Source organism: Anomaloglossus baeobatrachus, chromosome 6 (genome assembly GCF_048569485.1).
Source record: "Anomaloglossus baeobatrachus isolate aAnoBae1 chromosome 6, aAnoBae1.hap1, whole genome shotgun sequence".
Lineage (NCBI taxonomy): Eukaryota > Metazoa > Chordata > Amphibia > Anura > Aromobatidae > Anomaloglossus > Anomaloglossus baeobatrachus.
Window position 1 is genome coordinate 150,511,483 of NC_134358.1, and position 23,054 is coordinate 150,534,536.

The 23,054-nt window shown below is 45.7% G+C and overlaps 1 protein-coding gene across 1 annotated transcript in view; it reads left to right on the forward strand.

Moving 5' to 3' along the window:
- Positions 1 to 23,054, forward strand: part of KLHL14 (kelch like family member 14) — a 155,007-nt gene that overhangs the window by 37,511 nt on the left and 94,442 nt on the right. Inside the window, exon 3 of the mRNA XM_075353318.1 lies at positions 7,113 to 7,234. Coding sequence (XP_075209433.1) covers positions 7,113 to 7,234 — 122 coding nt within the window. The remainder of the gene's footprint in view (positions 1 to 7,112; positions 7,235 to 23,054) is intronic.

Below are 23,054 nucleotides of genomic sequence, written 5' to 3' on the forward strand. Positions count from 1 at the left end.
TGGTTGGGCCCCAGTCTCCCTGAGTCACTGGGCTGTGGGCGGTGTTTCACCTCTCATCACAGCCCAGCATCACAGCCCAGAATCTCCCTGCTCTCTTCTTCACTGCAGAGCGCCGCAAAGTTGACATGACATCACCAGATCCCAGAGGTCACGAAGCCCAGGGGTCACGAGAAGGTGTTGATCGGACCGCAATAGTGCCGCTCACAGGCACTATTGGCAACACAAGATATTTGAGAGAAACCTTGTTTCTCAACATTATATCAATGTGTCTTGGAGAAATAAGTATTGAACCACTTCTTTAATTCGTTACGTGCCAAATACTTTGATTGCTAATATCACCGCAATGCAGAAGTGAGATTATAAAAAATGTTTTATTCAGCTCTGTAGCCACTATTACATCATGTGTCCAGTTCAACATGAAAAAATTGGTAAAAGGTCCTCTTAATTTGACACAATCCCTTGTTAAGCTTTATGTAAATTTATATATTTATTTATAAATCTAACACTTTAATTTTGTAACAGAATTGTGCTTATATTATGTCTTTGATATCTGCTTTTCATTGTAATATTGCACATCTTACATAACTAGATAATTAGAATATCTACACAATGTACGTCATGGTCACCAGGGGACACTTTTCCCTTGAGACGATGTTGATACATGAAGCCCATTGAGTTTAATGTGCTGTTATACTGTCATAACAAGAGTTACCAGAGACTGAGCACAAAGTTGACAACAGACGCTCTGAATTTGTTCAGCTGATCAGTGTAATAGCAAAAGACAAAGAGACTGCAAGGGATGACTGTCTCATTATTAGGATATTCTCCATATTTAGACAGATTGAGTAAATAAGGAAAATAATAGAGAAATAATACAGCACAACACCTGGAAAAACTCACTCTACTTACGATACCCCTGAGTGTTTGTGCTTTTTCTGTCACTTCTATTACACAAGCTCATATTTTAGGTTTTAGAAATGTCCTAAATAGATAATGACATGAATGTTTTGTACTTCCAGATTATAGTCATTTAACAGATTACTACTAGGCGCACCGCAGTCCTAGGAAAGGTGCACAATCCTAGAGGCAGCTGTCGGACTGCTTTGGCAGAGACCAGAGTTCTGTCCATCACAATGCACTTAAGCGGGCTTTACACGAGACGATATATTGTGCGATATGTCGTCGGGGTCACGGTTTTCGTGATGCACATCCGGCATAGCGCACAACGTGGTTTCGTGTAACACCTCCTAGCGACGCAGTATCGCTCACAAATCGTGAGTCGTTTACTCGTTGCTAGGTTTCATAAAATTGTTTCATTAAAATGGCGGCAGTTGTTCATCGTTTCCGTGGCATCACATGTTGCTCCGTGTGACACCCCGGTAACAATGAACAGCAGCTTTACCTGCCTCCCACGGCACCCGACGGCTTAATGGAAGGAAGGAGGTGGGTGGGATGTTTACATCCCGCTCATCTCCGCCCCTCCGCTTCTATTGGCCGGCTGCCGTGTGACGTCACTGTGACGCCGAACGTCCCTCCCACTCCAGGAAGTGGATGTTCGTCGCCCACAGCGAGGTCGTCCAGAAGGTAAGTACGTGTGACGGGGGTTAAACAAGTTTGGGCACCACGGGCAACTAATTGCCCGTGACGCAAAAACGACGGGGGCGGGTACGATCTATCGTGCTATCGCACAATCGGTCGTCTCGTGTAAAGCAGGCTTTACTCAAAGGAAGAATATTGGGATTCTCCAGCAGCAAACCAGCTAATTCAATGTTGCTAATATATTTAATAATTTATTGCAGTGGTAGCACAAAAGTTAATTTACCATGCGCAATGAACATTGTTAAAGTACCGTCAACCAACAAAATGCTCTCCAGTCAGCAGCCGTTTAGTAACCTGTATATACAGGCAGACCACACTTCAGATGTGTACAAGAACGATCAATAACAGATCAGTCAGTGCACATAGACTGCCAATGGTCTCAGGAGGATGATGTGCTGCCGAGAACAACGATCTTTTGCAACACACGCTCATTTGTTGGCAGCCTGTTTAGACTGAATGATTTTCGTCAAATGATCAGCTGTTTATGATAATTGTGCAGTGTAAATGGATCTTTACTTTTTGGGCTATCATTTTTTTTTCATCAATATATGTCTTATTAGGGCAATTTTAACAGCAGATTTTTACAATGAGAAGAAACCCCTTTTGGTATAGGGTAGAGTCAGTACCTCAATCATTTCTGGTAGTCGGCTAAATTGCCCTAGTCTACCATTGGTGGCACACTACTGGTGCATAGCTACATAGTCTAAATGGTAGCTTTAACAAAAGTACTGTAATCAAAGAAAAAGACTGAAGGCACATCCTACCTTTCTAATGTGAACAGGTGCAAACTGAACATGAAACATTGAAACAAGAAGGAGACATTTGCACTTTTTGCTAAGATAAGTGGATAAATGAATGTGGGAATATAGACATGCATTACTGCTATGAAAGATATTTAAAAATTGATGTGCTTAGCACACAAAAATTACCAGCTTTATGTGAGCCCAACAGCCTGCGTCAAGGCAACCTCTTTTTGTTGGGTCCCTGCCTACTCTAATGCCTCTCATTGGGTTAAAAAAACTTATGGGCGGACAGGAACCTGCACATGGAGAATTAAAATTGCTTAAGGCTGAAGAGCAGGAGTGGTCAATCAGAAGGTATGACCCTATAATCTAAGAAAAAGATTGATGGCACATTCTACCTTTCTAATGTGAACAGGTGCAAACTGAATATGAAACATAGTAACAAAAAGGAGACAGTTGCACTCTGTAGAGGTAAGATATGTGTAACAATGAATATGGGAATATAGACATGCATTACTGCTATGAAAAACATGTAAACATTGAGATACTTAGCACACAAAAATTGCCAGTTTTATGTGATCACAAGAGGCAACAGCAAGACGTCCTCTTTTCGTTGGGTCCCTGCCTACTCTAATGCCTATCTTTCAGAGAGGGTTTTTAACCCACCAAAAACTGGTCATTTTTGTGTGCTAAGTATCTCAATTTTTACATGTTTTTATAGCAGTAATGCATGTCTATATTCCCATATTCATCGCTGCACATACTGTATGATACCACTACAGAGTGCAACTGTCTCTTTTTTTTTCCAATGTTTCATGTTCAGTTTGCACCTGTTCACATTAAAAAGATATGATCTGCCATCAGTCTTTCTTTGATTGCAAGGTCTTACCTTCTGATTGAGCACTCCTGCTTTTCAGCCTCAGGTGAGTTTAATTCTCCATTTGCAGGTTCCTGTTCTCCCCATAAATTGTAGGTTTTTTAACCCAACAGAGGCATTAGAGTAGGCAGGAACACAACAAAAGAGGTCCCCTTGCCGCTGGCTGTTGGGCTCACATAAAACTGGCCATTGTTGTGTGCTATGTATCCCAATGTTTACATGTTTTTCATAGCAGTAATGCATATCTATATTCCCATAGTCATTGTTACAGAGTGCAACTGTCTTTTTTTGTTAACAAAAGTACTAGCTTAGCTTTGTATCAGTGACTTTAAATGGGTTAATCAAAATAAGAAAAATAAACAATTCACAGCTTAAAGGTACCGTCACACTAAGCAACTTACCAGCGATCCCAACAACGATAGGGATCGCTGGTAAGTTGCTAGGAGGTTGCTGGTGAGATGTCACACTGCGACGCTCCAGCGATCCCACCAGCAACCTGACCTGGCAGGGATCGCTGGAGCGTCGCTACACAAGTTGCTGGTGAGCTCACCAGCAACCAGTGACAAGCCCCCAGCGCAGCGTGGAAGATGCTGCGCTTGGTAACTAAGGTAAATATCGGGTAACCAACCCGATATTTACCTTGGTTACCACCGCACGGAGCTACACGTGCAGAGAGCAGGGAGCAGCGCACACTGAGCGCTGGCTCCTTGCTCTCCTAGTTACAGCACACATCGGGTTAATTAACCCGATGTGTGCTGCAGCTAAATGTGCACAGAGCAGGGAGCAGTGCACAATGCTTAGCGCTGGCTCCTTGCTCTCCTAGTTACAGCACACATCGGGTTAATTAACCCGATGTGTGCTGCAGCTAAATGTGCACAGAGCAGGAGCCGGCACTGACAGTGAGAGTGGAGGAGGCTGTATCAAAGGTAAATATCGGGTAACCAAGGACAGGGCTTCTTGGTTACCCGATGTTTACATTGGTTACCAGCCTCCGCAGAAGCCGGCTCCTGCTGCCTGCACATTTAGTTGTTGCTCTCTCGCTGTCACACACAGCGATCTGTGCTTCACAGCGGGACAGCAACAACTAAAAAATGGTCCAGGACATTCAGCAACAACCAACGACCTCACAGCAGGGGCCAGGTTGTTGCTGGATGTCACACACAGCAACATCGCTAGCAACGTCACAAAAGTTGTTCGTTAGCAGCGATGTTGCTAGCGATGTTGCTTAGTGTGACGGGGCCTTTACTGATCCAGTACTAAAGCTCCAGTGGCTTATCTAGTCTTTGTTTACAAGGGGGCAGAGTATGATCACTAAAGCCAGTCAGTAGCCTAAATGGCCGTGTGCTTAACAAGTGGAGTGAATTCACAGCTTCCATCATGGATTGGTGATGCCAGTAATATTCAATTTATTCTTCGTGCATGTTCTGGAGAAGCGACGTATGACTCATAGATCATAAGAATATAAGTTTTAAGCTGAGTTCACATAGTGTTTAGCCCTACAATCAGTAGCTCTTCCATTGATTGCATCCAGCCCCCCCAAAATGAGATTTAGGCAACAGGGCCTTTCACTATAAGGATGCAAACTGAGTCACCGTGTGATCTATCATGTATCATTTTCTTCCGCATATGCCTAGTTAAGGCGGGCAGCATATCATAGTCAAGTACGTCTTGCTTACCTCCTCTAAAAGGTGTATACAGCCAAAAATGAGAGCACGGTGTGACTCTATCTTTATAGTCCATGGCACCGTTGGCACATACGTCAAAATCTAATTTTTCCGGGGTTCAGACATAAGCCCCGACAGAGTCACTGAATGTAGTGTCAAACGCTAGGAGAATTTACCCGTATTAGCCATTCACTGCCTCTTCAGGTCATTCACTAAGCATAGCATAGTATATTAGTTATTCCTGGATTGTTTTTTAACTGAAAGTACTGCTATTATATCAGATAGACAGACAGATAGACATGTAACTATAGGGCTGGATATAACTATAGGATGTAACTATAGAGCTGGATGTAACTTTGGGATGTAACTATAGGGCTTATTCAAATTGTCTCTTCAGAGAGAAAAAGGACGAACTCTGGTGCCACCTATTGGAGGTAGCAATCCTAGAAGTCAAAGTGACCCTCCAACGAGTCTTGTCGTACTTCCAATAGGTGGCACCAGAGTTTGTCTTCTTCCTCCCTGAAGAGAGAATTTGAATATTTCCCAGAGGAGCACTGTGGCTTAAAAATTTCCTCACTGGCACATTAAAATGGTGTGTCAGTCTCCATAAGGAGAATAGCTTCCCCTTTAGATTATGTCTTAGCCTCTCATACAGCCAGATCAGATCTCATACTTTGCACTGACAAGGGACAACCATCCTGAAACACTGTGCCTGTAAATTGAGGTTCTGATCTGGCATAAATCCTAAGCCATACAACAAGAATCGTTGGAGGGTCACTTTGACTTCTAGGATTGCTACCTCCAATAGGTGGCACCACAGTTCGTCTTCTTCCTCCCTGAATAGACAATTTGGATATTTCCCAGAGGAGCATTGTGGCTTAAACGTCTCCTCACTGCCATGCTGGAATGGTGTGTCAGTCTCCGTAAGGAGAATAGCTTCCCCTAGGGCTTATTTAACATAGGCCTGGATGTAACTATAGGATGTAACTATAGGGTTTGATGATTTCCTCAGTGCACACAACATTGTCGGTTATACATGACTTAATGATAAAATGTATAATTGGCCAAGGAAGTTTGAACTAGATGGACCTAGGTTTTGTTTCAACCTATGAATCTATGTAAGACAGACATAGATAGATAGATAGATAGATAGATAGATAGATAGATTTATTTTACAGCTGTCCACCAGGGAAAATAATAGTGATCAGGGTGTATAAAATTTTGTTTTCTGCTATTTGGCCAAAATGTACATATTCCCTTTTTTACTCCCCAAATATTGTCAAATTAATAAAAAAAAGTGGGCCGAAGCAGCACATAGACTCTCATTTACCAGGCAGACTTGAACCTTGAAGCTCGCGGGGATATTGGGAATCACAAGCATGGCTAAAAAAAAAAAGAATTTCCTGCACTCAGTGGGTGGGTAGTCACACTGTTATATAGTTGCCCCCAAGGGAAGATGGCAGAGCAAAATAGCAGAAGGATGGAATTAGAGTGGCTTTAGCACAGATGAGCAGGTTTCTGTCGCTGGATCAGTGGAAATCACTGGCAGGGCCCCACTCCAGGGAAGCTTGCAGCTATATGACACATTCACCAGTCAATGTTTTAGCCACTAGTGCGTGGGGATGGGGGGTAGCAAGAACGGAGATGATCAAGGTCTATAATGTAAGAAGCCAATATGTGGCCTCTAATGTACATCATCCAGTGAGTGTCGTCTGCGCTCCCATCATCCTACCCCCACAGCTAATTACTCTGGAGGAACTTGTATAATCTAAGTGCTCGCTGAGCTCTGTCTCCTGTCTCCCAATATAACCTTTACCATTTTTCAAGGTTCTGTAGGTGTAAAACGACTTATAATAACGATCTGACTAATATGATTTTTGATGTGTAACTTTAATGCCTAACCTTATCACAACTGCAGGGCATTTCATGAGTGCTCAGCTGTAAAGAGCCGTGATTTATAGGGATAACAGGAGAAAAAAAGACGTAATTCTGAAAGGAACCTTAGACAAATGGCACGAGAGGAGCTTTTTTCTTTTTTCTTTTGACTAGTAAGGGATGTTCAGTTATTTTATGAGCGCCATCCTGCTCAGGCCTTACCTCCAACTTATTGTGACATGATTATGTGTAGAAGCAAGAGCCATTAAAGTAGATTACATCAGGACGCCAGCATTCTTGAAATATGACAAATATGACACGGTTCATTCTTCTTCTCTTCTGTTTTGGGTGAAGAATTCGATCCAACAAGAGGATGTTGTTATTAGTCGGAGGACTGCCTCCTGGACCTGATCGACTGCCCAGCAACCTGGTTCAGTACTATGACGATGAAAAGAAGACATGGAAGATACTAACAAGTAAGATCTTTAGCGTCTGGTACATATGCATGTATTGAAAAGATGAATTTGCTGTTCATCGTTATTTCATTCTAAAAACTAAGTTAAGATAATTCTTTAATGTGGACCTTTCACCAAATTTTCCATGTTAAACTGGACATAATGTAATAGTGGCTGCAGAGCTGCATTAAATGGGTTTTGTTTTTACCTCTCTGTTGTGGAAATATTAATTAATTATTCAGCACCTAATGAGTTAACTCTGGTTAAGTCCAAGTGGGTGGTATAAGTTAGTTTTCACTGGGGGCGGGTGCTTCTTCTCCCTGTATGATGCTAACCAATCATAAGCAGGCAGCAACATACTGTAGAAGTGCAGAATGACCTGTGATAATGTCATCAGAGACCTGAGTCCACAGGTTCTGCCAGCCAGAGTGTGCATTATTAAGAAGCAATGAAAATATATTACATTGTACAGAAGTGTAGAAATATTAGGACCCTGTTTCCCTGAAAATAAGACCTACCCCAAAAATAACCCCTATTAGGATTTTTGGAGCTTTTTTGAGTATGCTTATAATATAAACCATACTCCAAAAATAAGCCCTAGTTGTATGTCATGTCCCCACCGGAGTCCGCTCCTGCGACTTCTTCTCTGATTACCAGGCGACGCCGTGTGTTCCCGCTATGGATGCTGCTGGTGATGGGAGAGGAGTCCATGGCTCTGCTGAGCGCAGGCTCCGCTCATCCACTAGGCTGGGTTTCTCTGGAACCTGCAGTACCACTGGCTGACTGTAGGTGCCATATCTCTTCCAGCTGAAGTTGCCATCATTCACCTGCAGCCAGTGGGAAGACACCACACCCTTCTTATTCCACCTCCTCCTCCTGTCATCTGACCAATGCCAGAGATAGTTCTATTCCTGGTTCCTGTGTTATTTTGTATAGCGGTTCCTGTGTGCTGATCTCTGCTTTTTTCCTGACTACCTCTCCTGCCTGCTGTTTTTGTACCTCGCTGCCCAATCCGGATTTGACCACTGCTTGTTTTCTGATTACGTCCTTGCCTGACAATTCTGTCCCTGTACTGCAATTCCTGGTTTGACCCTGCCTGATGACTACTCTCTCGGGCTGCAGCCTTCCACAGGTAGTGATCACCTTGGGCCCTGTGTAATTCCAAATCCCTGTATAGGGGTTAAAGGGTTTCAGGGTTCTGGGGGTCCTGCTTGGTGAGTGGCTTCCCTCTAGCCTGTCCATTACAGCCCGTCTGAGTCTGTGGATCCACGCAGGCATTACATTGCGGTTTCATAAGTAAGTGTCCATGCAGCCCAAAAATGTAAAGCAACAGGAGGACTCTTCGTTACAGAAAGCAGACCCCCTCCAAGAGAAAGCAGACACTCCCAAAAGAAAGCAGACACCTCCATAAGAAAGCAGATACCCTCTCCACCCTAAATATCGCACTCACCAGACCCCAAACAATTACAGTTGGCAAGTGGGGATGGTGGATGGGCTCTCACACAGAGATATGCATTGCTGTTAGGTCCCTCACTGTTCCAGCTGCATTGCACTACAGCTCTCACGAACAGATTGGGTACCAGTACCACTCCGCTCGAGTGATACTGCTTCCAATCACAAGGGGGAGTCAATCACTATAGAACGCAGGAGGACCTGACAGCGATGGAGATTTGGATGTGAGAGACCATTCACTTGCCAACTGTAATTGTGTGGGGTCTGGTAAGTGATTTTTTTTAGGTCTGCTTTCTTTTGGGGTCAAATTTAACAGTACATAGAGAATAATAAATGTAAGCATGTAATTTAGTAAATATGGTATGTACCCACCACTATAGGACTGGCTCTGCACCATGAAAATAGCAGATCAGATAAGAAAATGTGCATCTGAGCCAGTAATCGGATTAACACAAAATGTTGATGTTCCACAATATGATGACATGTTTATATTAAAATAAATGTTGATTTTTTTATTCAGTAATAAATGTGTATTATTGTTCATGGAAAAATATAAGACATCCCTTTACAATAAGCCCTAGCACATTTTTCAGAACAAAAAATAATATAAGACTCTGTCTTATTTTCAGGGAAAATAGATGTTGCTGCCTGCTAATGATTGTTCAGTGTCATACAAGAGGTAGAAATACCCTCCCCTAGTGAAAAACGATCTAATAACACCCACTTGGACTTAACTAAAATTAACTCATTATCTGCCAAATATTTAATTACTATTGTCACAAAATACAGGCAAAAAAAACCCCAAAAGCTTTTTATTCCAATCTGCAACCACAATTGTGTGTCCAGTTCAAAATGAAAACTTTAGTGAAAGGTGCAGCTTAACTTTAGGTTTAATTTTTGTGTTGGAAATCAATGGTACACGGTAAAATATGCAGCTTTTTAGTATATCCTATTAGAGAACTCTGCTTCTTTCTTCTCCAGAACTGGTCGATCATTTTCAAAATTCTCAATTCCTGGGTAAAATCTGTGTTCAGTGAAGACATATTATCACATTGCTGAGATAGGAGATGGTAGTTACTACTGATAAGACTCTATGTAAAAGAGGATGGGCGGAGCAAGAGCCAGAGCTCCTCCCTCTTTCTATCTTCTACCTTTTACATAGAATGTTATAAAAACCAACTGCCGTCTCCTATCTCCTATGTAATATTCTGTCTTCACTGAATGGAATAAATAAATTTGAAAATGAATAATCAGTCCAGAAGGAGAAAGAAGCAGACTTCTCTGATAAGATATATTACACAGGTGTGCTATTGATTTATGAATTAAAAAAAATTAAAGCAATGGTTATGCTTAAAGCTTTACCTGCCATGGTATACAAAACATACATAGATTGGTATATCCTAATATTGGACCATTGCTCTTTAAAAATTCCTTCAATCTATATTGTCAAAGTAGATCTGTCACCAGATTGGACAATATAATTAGTACATTGATCTGTTAGTCCTCATGAGGCTGATGTACTTACTTTGAGTAGCCGCATAAAGGATTTTGAAAGTTTTCTCTCCTGATACTAAATTGCCATATTATTGTACACAGTTTGTATTGTGATATCATAAAGCCAATCTATTATTTCCTCTGCTAGGATGTCGATCACCTATCCTAAGGATACATTATTATATGGTAACCTGTTCAATGCTATGTACAGAATTACATGTTAATCTGACCATTTTAATGGGGTGGTCTGAAACGAATATTGATTTCAATCCTACATGGCTATTTATTGTAACAATCTTGTCTCTTTTCTATATACTGTAATTGAAAAGTCCCTGCCATTCCCTCTCTAATCTAACTTCTTTATTTTCTTTTTTTACCTCCTTCTGTTTTGATGATGCTTAGTTTCAGAATCCACAGTGCATACGAAGATTCTAAAATGAGATATCATTGGGGGAGATTCTGCGGTCACTGCCACAGCCTCCATCCTCCCCCTCAAACAAAGCGTCATTAGTGACGTACATTTCAAGGGCTGGGTTAGTCCCTGCTCTGCTGAGTATGCATCAGTTGTCAATTCCGACAATTGCTCAATACGAGCTCCCTTGTCACAGTGCAAAATTATTTTCAATGCACAGTGACAGTGCACTATGTCGCCGTCTCTAATCAGAAGTGAAGCGATAGCAATAGAGCACACTGTCAGTGGTCATTGTAATTAGAGAATGCAGTGAGAAGAGACTAGCCCTGCCCCCGATAGTAAAGTCACTGGTCTCTCTGACTTCTCTCTTTACAATGCGCACTGACTCTGCACTCTGTTTCAGGCTCGTCACTTCTCATTAGAGCCAACAAGGGAGTGCACTGCCACTGTGCATTGAAAAGAATATTGCACAGTGCCAAGAGAACTTGTACTAAGCATATGTCGGAAGTGACAGCCGTTTCAGGTGGGGACAGAGGCTGCAACAGTGACTGCAGCCTCTGCCTGATGACATCTCATTTGAGTATCACAGCATGCATTTGGGACTCTCAATTGAAATGTCATCAAAATGGTAATAGGTAAAAAATGGATATAAAATAAAGCAGTTAGATAGAGTAGTGAGGGAATGGTAGGGATTTTTCAATTAATTTATATTAGAAAAGATCTTAGATTATTACAATAAATAGAAAGACAGTTAGGATTAAAATCAATATTAGTTTTGCACCCATCCTTTACTGGCCCCTGTATTTTACTACATTTTTTTCTGCAGTACCACTGTAGAAGAAATGTATGACTGCCTCCCTCTTCCACCATTTGCCTGAAATTCCACCATTCAAATTGTAAGGATCAACTGATTACTGGGGCGGTTTTTATTTAAGGAGGATTTATCCATGTGAGACAATACCATTAATTATATCTCTTCTTCTTGCATTACCAATATGTGTACCTTAGGCCTCATACAGACGTCTGTGATTTTTCTTTTTAAAAAAATGGATCAAGTGTAATCAATGTCTAAAGCCTGCTTTACACGGGACGACCGATTGTGCGATTTCACAATCGATCGTGCCTGCCTCTGTCGTTTTTGCTTCACGGTCAAATCGCTGTCCGTGGCGCACAAACTCGTTTACCCCCGTCACACTTACTTACCTTCTGGACGACCTCACTGTGGGCGACGAACGTCCACTTGCTGAAGTGGGAGGGACGTTCGGCGTCACAGCGACGTCACACAGCCGCCGGCAAATAGAAGCGGAGGGGCGCAGATGAGCGGGATGTAAACATCCCGCCCACTTCCTTCCTTCCATTAAGCCGGCAGGTGCCGTGGGACGCAGGTAGGCTGTGTTCATCGTTCCCGTGGTGTCACACAGAGCAACGTGTGATGCCACGCAAACAATGAACAACCTGCACCCATGAAAATAAACGAGATTATGAAAGTTAACGACGAGTACACCACTCACGATTTGTGAGCGATACTGCGTCGCTCAGAGGTGTCACACAGCCCGACGTCGTGCTCTATGCCGGATGTGCGTCATGAAAACAGTGACCCCGACGACATATCGCACAATCTATCGTCTCGTGTAAAGCCCGCATAAGATCCAATTTTCATTACTGTTTGGTCAGTTTTTGCCATAAGTGTTTGATCAGTGTTTTTCACGAATGGTATGGATAGATGGATAAATAATTAAATTACAAAGCTTCTCCTATCCTTTGCAATGTTAATTACAGACTGCACACTGATGTCATGTGTTGTACATGATTTTCATGGAAACATTGACTTGTGTTGCTACTTTTCATCTGTGATGCTGATAAAAAAAGATGGGTCTCTGAACAACCCCATAAACTGTATTAGGTACGTCTTCTATGCGTGAAAATCATGGATAGAACACGTACGTGAATCATGGATTGCAAAATGAGGCCTTAATCAGATTTTGGCTCATTTCCACTGTAGAAAACATACTGTACATTGTTCTATTCTTCACTATGATATTCCTTACAGATCCCATTCTGGATCAGCATACATGTTCTTGATAAAATTTGAGATCATATTTCATACGATAAAGAATGTGTGACTTAATGTAACCATTGTAGTAGTAAATATTTATTAGAATAATTGTGTCAATTAAGAAAAAGGGATGTCAGGGTAGTATATAGCATACAAGGAATAGCCTGCAGCAATCAATTAGATTTTAACTTTTTATTGTGTCATTTAAAAATTAGCAATAAGCATGAGAGTGATTACTATAATTGGTTTTGGTTTGTGTTACAAGTTTCATGTGTGTTCTAAATGTGCTTTATTCAGTTTAATCTGTGCATACACTCTGCATATATCAGTACATTGCATCTTCCAAAACTTTGCAAAATGTTAGCGTCAACAAGAGCACATAGTCAGATATGCCATTGTGCATCCAGTTTGTATGTGTTTTCCTATCTTGGCATATCATGGCATTTTGAAGGATATCTCACCGTTTATTTGGACTGAGTAAGTATAGAGCCTTTATAGATATCTTCAAAACAAATATGGGGGATGTTTTATGGATTTTGGTTTTTTTCCACCCCAGACCCATGGTCTTAGGGTCCCGTCACACGTAGTGATGTTAGAGCGATCCCACCAGCGATCCGACCTAGCAGGGATCGCTGGATCATCGCTACATGGTCGCTGGTGAGCTGTCAATCAGGCAGATCTCCACAGCGATCAGAGACCAGCCACCAGCAAACTGCGACCCGTGTAGCGATGCTGTGCTTGGTAGCCAGGGTACCATTGGGTAACTATGCAAAGCGCTTTGCATAGTTACCCGATGGGTACCCTGGCTACGTGTGCAGGGAGCCGGTGTCTGTCAGCCTGTAACCGGCGTACGCTGGTAACCATGGTACACATTGGGTAACTAAGCAAAGCGCTTTGCATAGTTACCCGATGTGTACCATAGTTACCAGCGTACCGCCGCTTTACAGGCTGCCAGCCGCCGACTCCCCGCACATTCAGTTCGTTGGTCTCCCGCCATCAAACACGCCGATGCGTGCTGCACAGCGGGAGTCCAACGAGCAAAAAATGGTCCTGATCGTTTTGTAACGATCAGCGACCTCGCAGTAGGGGCCCGCTCGCTGCTGCTTGTCACACACAGCGATATCGCTGGCGAGGTCGCTGATACGTCACAAAACCTGTGACCTTTCAGCGATCTCGCTAGCGATCTCACTGTGTGTGACGGGGGCTTTAGTTTCACCTTTTAGTGTGGTGCTGTAAGGCACAACTCCATTGCAGGCGCTGTTATCTGTGCTGATAGTTAAGGGCATCTCAAACTGTCAACCTTGGAGAACAATATGGTTTCGAAGCAAACTAACAGATCAGATGCACTGAAGTATTCATCTGACAGTGCTGATCAACTTCTTATTACTGCATCTTCAATAAAGTTATATTTGAACTGCTGTAAAAAGTAGTTAAATAAATGTAAGAATTAATTAATAATGGCTCTCTTGGAGCAGCTGGTATGATGCATATGGACTCTCTACTGCTCTGTGATAAAAGTCATAGGCACAATATTTAAGATGTATTGTGCTGTGATATTCTTTCCTAAAACCAATGCTTTAATGTAAAATATCGGGATGTAATGGCATAGAACGGAGCATGCCAACATTTTTTCACAATAAAAAAAAAGCCTCCATGTGCCCCCAAGGTACGAACAAAGACACATATCAATTTCAGAGCTACATCTCTGTAAAAATTAAAGTCTAAAATTATAGTACACGTATGTGTATGAACCTTGTGGATAGGACTATTGACCTTGTGGATAGGATTGAAAGTAAAATGTCAGTCTTTGCTAATGACACCAAACTATGTAGGATATTAAAAACTGACCTTGATAGTACTATATTACAAAACCATCTGGATAAGATGTCTGACCAATGAAATTTAATGTTGATAAATGTAGAGTAATGCAACTAGGATGGAGTAATCCTATAGCTGCGTATACATTAAATAAAAGTAAACTCGGGACTGCAGAACAGGAGAAGAACTTGGCGATTCTAGTTACGAGTAAGCTAGGCAGCAGCACTCAATGTCAAGCAGCAGCAGCAAAAGCAAACAAGATTTTAGGGTGTATAAAAAGAGATATTAGATCCTGTGATCGCAACTTATTGTTACCCCTTTATAAATCACGTGTAAAGCCACATCTGGAATATGGGATCCAGTTTTGGTCTCTACATCTTTAAAAGGACATTCAGAAGTTAGGCGGGCTTTGCACACTACGACATCGCAGGTGCGATGTCGGTGGGGTCAAATTGAAAGTGACGCACATCCGGCATCACATGCGACATCGCAGTGTGTAAAGCCTAGATGATACGATTAACGAGCGCAAAAGCGTCGTTATCGTATCAGCGGTGCAGGGTCGGCGTAATCCATAATTACGCTGACACGACGGTCCGATGTTGTTCCTCGTTCCTGCGGCAGCACACATCGCTGTGTGTGAAGTCGCAGGAGCGAGGAAAATCTCCTACCGGCGTCACTGCGGCTTCCGTAGGTTATGAGGAAGGAGGTGGGCGGGATGTTTACATCCTGCTCATCTCCGCCCCTCCGCTCCTATTGGCCGCCTGCCGTGTGACGTCGCAGTGACGTTGCACGACCCGCCCCCTTAATAAGGAGGCGGGTCGCCGGCCAGAGAGATGGTCGCAGGGCAGGTGAGTGCATGTGAAGCCGGCGTAGCGATAATTTTCGCTACGCCAGCTTTCACAAGATATTGTACCTGCGACGGGGGCGGGGACTATTGCGTGCGACATCGCAGCATCAGCTTGCGATGTCGCAACATGCAAAGCCCGCCTTAGAGTCAGTTCAAAGATGGGCAACTAGATTAATACAAAGAATGGAAGGCCTCCCATTTGGAAAAAAGATGTCTCAGAGAAGATCTCATTTATATGTGGTCAATACAAAGGACTGGCACATGACTTATTTCTTCTGAAAACCATACTAAAGACCAAGGGGTACACACTGCAGGTGGAAGAAAGGCGATTCCGGCAGCTAAATAGAAAAGGGTTCTTTACAGTTAGAGCAGTCAGACTGTGGAATGCCCTACCACAAGAGGTAGTAATGGCTGACACTATAACAGCTTTTATAAAAGGGCTGGAACATTCTTGGTTATAGTCACTGGAGGACACAAACAGAAAAGGACCCCTGTGCAAAAACAGTACCTGGGCCCTTTACAGTCCAATAACTCATCACAATGCATAATTCCACTGACTTTGGAGGTAGAAATGGGCCCCCTTACCTCTTGGGCCCTTGTGTGGCTGCACAGGCTGCACCAATAATGTATCCGCCCCAGGTTATAATTGATTTAATGACAAAAATGTATAATTGGTGACGCAAGGTTGAACTAGATGCATCTAGGTCTTTTCTCAACCTATGTAACCTGTATGGGGTATTTGAGTTTTGGTGTGCCTCTTTAAAAATACGATTTGGTGGACTCTAGTTTACGAGTGGTTTCTGTTGTCCCTACCTAGGGGTTCTAGTACAAAGGCAAACTGTTTTGTCATACTGTGCACTCTTGCAATTTACCCAGATATTTACCTCCTACTGTATCAGTCTTTCCCACATCAGCACTAGACAATGGACATCTCTGGAGTGACGGTCCATTTCCCATCAGCATTCAGATTCCTCTGAGGTGGCAACCATCACAGCCAAGAATAAGCCTAGCTGCTCACCTCTGTTGGCGCTAATCTTATTGCAAGAATACTTAAGGCAGATGACCTCTTTGCTTACAAAAAAAGCCGCTTTGCTTCTCTCTGAGGTGGAACATCATTTTTGTAAGAGGTCAACTGACTTATTTTTGACGCTCTTACAACCTGGAGAACCACTATTTTATTACTCATGGAAGAATAAAAAATATTGAGCACAGAAAAGACATGAGTACGATAGATTTAAGGCCGCTTTACACGCAGCGACATCGCTAAAGCGATGTCGTTGGGGTCACGGAAATCGTGACGCACATCCGGCCTCTTTAGCGATGTTGCTGCGTGTGACACCTACGTGCGATCAAAAATCGTTGCAAACACGTGCAAAATCGTTTATCGTTTACATGCTCCACTGTTCCCATTTATCGTTGCTGCAGCAGGTACAATGTTTTTCCTCATTCCTGCGACAGCACACATCACTACGTGTGACACCGCAGAAACGAGGAACATCTCCTTACCTGCGTCCACCGGCAATGAGGAAAGAAGGAGGTGGGCGGGATGTTACATCCCGCTCATCTCCGCTCCTCCGCGTCAGTTGGGCGGCCGCTTAGTGACATCGCTGTGACGCCGAACGAACCGCCCCCTTAGAAAGGAGGCGGTTCGCCTGTCACAGCAACATCGCTAGGCAGGTAAGTAGTGTGATGGGTCAGAGCGATTATGTGAGCCACGGGCAGCGATTTGCCCGTGACGCACACACAATGGGGGTGGGTACGCACGCTAGCGATCTCGCTCGCGAGATCGCAGCATGTAAAGCGGCCTTTAGACAGTCTTGACAGTTGGAAATTAAAATGTGGAGTTGAACATTGAGCATAATTACGATCTGTTGTAAGTTGCAAATCTAGAAGTTAATGAATGAAGATAGATTTACAATGTATACACTGTGTGCAGAATTATTAGGCAAGTTGTATTTTAGAAGATTTTTTTTATTATTGATCAACAACTATGTTCTCAATCAACCCAAAAGACTCATAAATATCAAAGCTTAATATTTTTGGAAGTTGGAGTGGGTATTTTTTAGATTTGGCTATCTTAGGAGGATATCTGTTTGTGCAGGTAACTATTACTGTGCAGAATTATTAGGCAACTTAAAAAAAACCCAAATATATTTCCATCTCACTTGTTTATTTTCACCAGGTAAACCAATATAACTGCACAAAATTTAGAAATAAACATTTCTGACATGCAAAAACAAAACCCCAAAAAATTAGTGACCAATATAGCCACCTTTTTTATGATGACACTCAATAGCCTACCATCCATAGATTCTGTCAGTTGCTTGATCTGTTTACTATCAACATTGCGTGCAGCAGCCACCACAGCCTCCCAGACACTGTTCCGAGAGGTGTACTGTTTTCCCTCCCTGTAGATCTCATATTTTATGAGGGACCACAGGTTCTCTATGGGGTTCAGATCAGGTGAACAAGGGGGCCATGTCATTATTTTTTCATCTTTTAGATCTTTACTGGCCAGCCACGCTGTGGAGTAGTTGGATGTATGTGATGGAGCATTGTCCTGCATGAAAATCATGATTTTCTTGAACGATGCCGACTTCTTCCTGTACCACTGCTTGATGAAGTTGTCTTCCAGAAACTGGCAGTAGGTCTGGGAGTTGAGCTTCACTCCATCCTCAACCCAAAAAGGTCCCACAAGTTCATCTTTGATGATTCCAGCCCATACCAGTACCCCACCTCCACCTTGCTGGCGTCTGAGTCGGAGTGGAGCTCTCTGCCCTTTACTGATCCAGCCTCTGACCCATCCATCTGGCCCATCAAGAGTCACTCTCATTTCATCAGTCCATAAAACCTTTGAAAAATCAGTCTTAAGATATTTCTTGGCCCAGTCTTGATATAAATCTTATGTTTCTTGTTCAAAGGTGGTCATTATTCAGCCTTCCTTACTTTGGCCATGTCCCTGAGTATGGCACATCTTGTGCTTTTTGATATTCCAGTAACGTTGCAGCTCTGAAATATGGCCAAACTGGTGGCAAATGGCATCTAGGCAGCTTCACGCTTGATTTTCTCAATTCATGGGCAGTTATTTTGCGTCTTTTTTGCCCAACACCCTTCCTGCGACCCTGTTGGCTGTTTGCCATGAAACGCTTGATTGTTCGGTGATCACGCTTCAAAAGTTTGGCAATTTCAAGACTGCTGCATCCCTCTACAACACATCTCACAATTTTGGACTTTTCAGAGCCCGTCAAATCTCTCTTCTGACCCATTTTGCCAAAGGAAAGGAAGTTGCCTAATAATTAAGCACACCTTATATAGGGTGTTGATGTCATTACACCACACCCCTCCTCATTACAGAGATGCACATCAGCTTGAAGTAGGACAACATGTATAAAAATTATTATGTTATCAAAATACTCATTTGCCTAATAATTCTGCACGCAGCATATATATATATATATATATATATATATATATATATATATAATTGCCTTATTCTGTCTGTCTGTCTTGCTCCAAAATTCTGTCCTTACCGCGACAAGCGTCTCATTGGCCGCTCACCTCGCCTCGGCTCCGCCCCACGCACGGATTGGCTGCTCGCCTCACCTCGGCTCCGCCCCCCGCATGGATCGGCCGCTCTCCCAGGCTCCAACCCCCACACGAATTGGTCTCTCGCCCCGGCCCCCTGCATGCATTGGCAACTCGGCCACGCCCCGCCCCTCTCACGCATTGCATGCTCGATCTGGCCCCGCCCCCCACACGCATTCCCCGAAACGACACGGAGCCCCGACTCCCAGGTGAGTGCTGTACCCCCGGGAGCCCACATCAGCGTACGCCGCCAACCCAGCCGACACATAACCTCGCATTGCTGGGGTTGCCGGCATACGCTGGTGTGGGCTCCCGTGCGAGCGGGGGGCGGGCTATGCTGGTAACCATGGTACACATCCAGTAATATTGTGTAGCATAGTTACCAGCGTACACCGGCTCCCAGGTGAGCGCATCAAGGTCCTGCAGCGGCGGAACACACACACACGCACACACATAAGAACAGACACACACACACACATCAGATCACACTCACTCTCACACACACATCAGATCGCATCCACACACTCACAACTTCCAGTGATATCGCTTGCTTCTCGGCGGCGATACTGTGCGTGCAGTGACCTTCGAGGACCTGCCGGAGGATCACATGGCCAGAAGCATGTGATATCTCCGGATGTTGTGAGTGTGAGCGCGTATGTGCAATATCGTCAATGTGTGTGTGCGTGTATGCGATCGGGTGTCTGCGTGTATGCGATCGGGTGTCTGCGTGTATGCGATCGGGTGTGTACGTGTCGGCAGAAGGCAGAGGAGCACTGCGTGCTGCACAGCTGCTGGGACCGCACACCGGAGGGCACAGGCAGAAGTGGGGTGTGAGTGTATGCGATCAGATGTGTGCATGTATACTGTCTGATGTGTGACTGTGGAGCATGATGGGGGGTGCACAGCATGGGGGATGGAGCATGATGGGGAGTGTGCAGCATGGGGGATGGAGCACGATTGGGAGTGCGCAGCATGGGGGCTGGAGCACGATGGGGGGTGCGCAGGATGGGGGATGGAGCACGATGGGGAGTGTGCAGCATGGGGGATGGAGCACGTTTGGGAGTACGCAGCATGGGGGATGGAGCACGATGGGGAGTGCGCAGCATGGGGGATGGAGCACGTTTGGGAGTGCGCAGCATGGGGGATGGAGCACGATGGGGAATGTGCAGCATGGGGGATGGAGCACGATGGGGAGTGCGCAGCATGGGGGATGGAGCACGATGGGGAGTGCGCAGCATGGGGGATGGAGCACGATGAGGAGTGCACAACATGGGGGATGGAGCACGATGGGGAGTGCGCAGCATGGGAGATGGAGCACGATGGGGGGTGCGCAGCATGGGGATGGAGCACGATGGGGGATGCGCAGCATGGGGGATGGAGCACGATGGGGGTGCGCAGCATGGGGGATGGAGCACGATGTTGTTGTGTGTAGTTACCAAGTGTTTGTGTAGGGCGCTGTACATGTTCTGGGTGTTGTGTGGGTGTGGCGGGGGGTGAGAGCGGTGTTGTTTGTGTGTTGCGTTGTGTCTGTTGCGTTGTTTGTGGAGCGCTGTGTGTCTGTAGCGTTGTGTGTGTTGCGCGGTTTGTGTGGGTGTGGGGTGTGTGTGTGTGTTTTGGGGGGAGGTATGTTTTGTGCAATGTGTGTGTTGTGCGGTATGTGCGTATATTTGTGTGTGCCACGGTGTTTGTGTGTTGGGTGTTGAGTGTGTGCGGCGTTGTCTGTGTGTGTGGGTGTCTGTGTAGGGTGGTGTTTGTGGTTCCCAGTGTGTGTGTGGTGTGTTGTGCAGTGCGTGTGTGGCGGTGTGTGTGTGTGTTTTGGGGGGAGGTGCGCACCCCCCCATCGTGCTCCATCCCCCATGCTGCGCACCCCCCATCGTACTCCATCCCCCATGCTGCGCACCCCCCATTGTGCTCCATCCCCCATGCTGCGCACCCACCATCGTGCTCCATCCCCCATGCTGCGCCCCCCCCATCGTGCTCCATCTCCCATGCTGCGCACTCCCCGTCGTGCTCCATCCCCCATGCTGCGCACTCCCCATCGTGCTCCATCCCCCATGCTGCGCATTCCCCATCGTGCTCCATCCCCCATGCTGCGCACTCCCAAACGTGCTCCATCCCCCATGCTGCGCACTCCCCATCGTGCTCCATCCCCCATGCTGCGCACCCCCCATCGTGCTCCACAGTACACATCAGACAGTATACACGCACACATCTGATCGCATACACTCACACCCCACTTCTGCCTGTGCCCTCCGGTGTGCGGTCCCAGCAGCTGTGCTGCACGCAGTGCTCCTCTGCCTTCTGCCGACATGCACACACCCGATCGCATACACGCACACACCCGATCGCATACACGCACACACCCGATCGCATACACGCACACACCCGATCGCATACACGCACACACACATTGACGATATTGCACATACGCGCTCACACTCACAACATCCGGAGATATCACATGCTTCTGGCCATGTGATCCTCCGGCAGGTCCTGGAAGGTCACTGCACGCACAGTATCGCCGCCGAGAAGCAAGCGATATCACTGGATGTTGTAAGTGCGATCTGATGTGTGTGTGAGGTGTGTGTGAGAGTGAGTGTGTGTGTGTGTCTGTTCTTATGTGTGTGCGTGTGTGTGTGTTCCGCCGCTGCAGGACCTTGATGCGCTCACCTGGGAGTCAGTGTATGCTGGTAACTATGCTACACAATATTACTCGATGTGTACCACGGTTACCAGCATAGCAGGCCCCCCGCTCGCACGGGAGCCCACACCAGCGTACGCCGGCAACCCCAGCAATGCGAGGGTATGTGTCGGCTGGGTTGGCGGCGTACGCTGATGTGTGTTCCCGGGGGTACAGCACTCACCTGGGAGTCGGGGCTCCGTGTCGTTTCGGGGAATGCGTGCGGGGGGCAGGGCCAGAGCGAGCGTGCAATGCGTGAGGGGGGCGGGGCGTGGCCGAGTTGCCAATGCGTGCAGGGGGCCGGGGCAAGAGGCCAATCTATGTGGGGGGCGGAGCCTGGGTGAGCGGCCAATCCGTGCGGGGGGGTGGAGCCGAGGCGAGCGGCCAATCCGTGCGGGGGGGCGGAGGCGAGGCGAGCGGCCAATGAGACGCTTGTCGCGGTAAGGACAGAATTTTGGAGCAAGACAGACAGACAGACAGGCAGAATAAGGCAATTATATATATAGATAAATAAATATATATAAATAAATATATATATATACACACACATATATATACACATATATATATATATATATATATATATATATATGGAGTGGTCTGCACGCATTTTGTGTTTGCATATGACATGATCTACATGGAGTGCAAAATTAATATTCCACACATATCTATATATATAATTGCCTTATTCTGTCTGTCTGTCTTGCTCCAAAATTGTGTCCTTACGGTGACACAAAGCTGATTGGCCATTGGGCTCGCCATGGCCCCGCCCCCCGCACGGATTGGCCGCTCACCCAGGCTGCGCCCCCACATGGATTGGCCGGCCGCTCGCCCAGGCTCCGCCCCCCCACAGATTGGCCTCTCGCCCCGGCACCCTGCAGGCATTGGCAACTCGGCCACGCCCCGCCCCCTTCACGCAATGCACGCTAGCTCTGGCCCCCCCCCGCGCATTCCCCGAACCGACACGGTCACGGAGCCACGACTACCAGGTGAGTACTGTACCCCTGGGAGCCCACATCAGCGTCCAACCCAGCCGACACATACCCTCGCATTGCTGGGGCTGGCCGGCGTATGCTGGTGTGGGCTCCCGTGAGTGTATGCGATCGGGTGTGTGTGAGTGTATGCGATCGGGTGTGTGTGAGTGTATGCGATCGGGTGTGTGTGAGTGTATGCGATCGGGTGTGTGTGAGTGTATGCGATCGGGTGTGTGTGAGTGTATGCGATCGGGTGTGTGTGAGTGTATGCGATCGGGTGTGTGTGGGTGTGTGTGAGTGTATGCGATCGGATCTGTGAGTGTCGGCAGAGGAGCACGGCGTGCTGGAGGAGGCTGGGAGGAGAGAGGCTGATCCTGGGGAAGGCTGGGATGGGGAGGCTGAGAGAAGAGAGGCTGATGCTGGGGGAGGCTGAGGCTGGGGTAGGCTGGGAGGAGAGAGGCTGATGCTGGGGACCGAAAAGGCATCAGCTGGGGACAGAAAAGGCTGATGCTGGGAGGAGAGA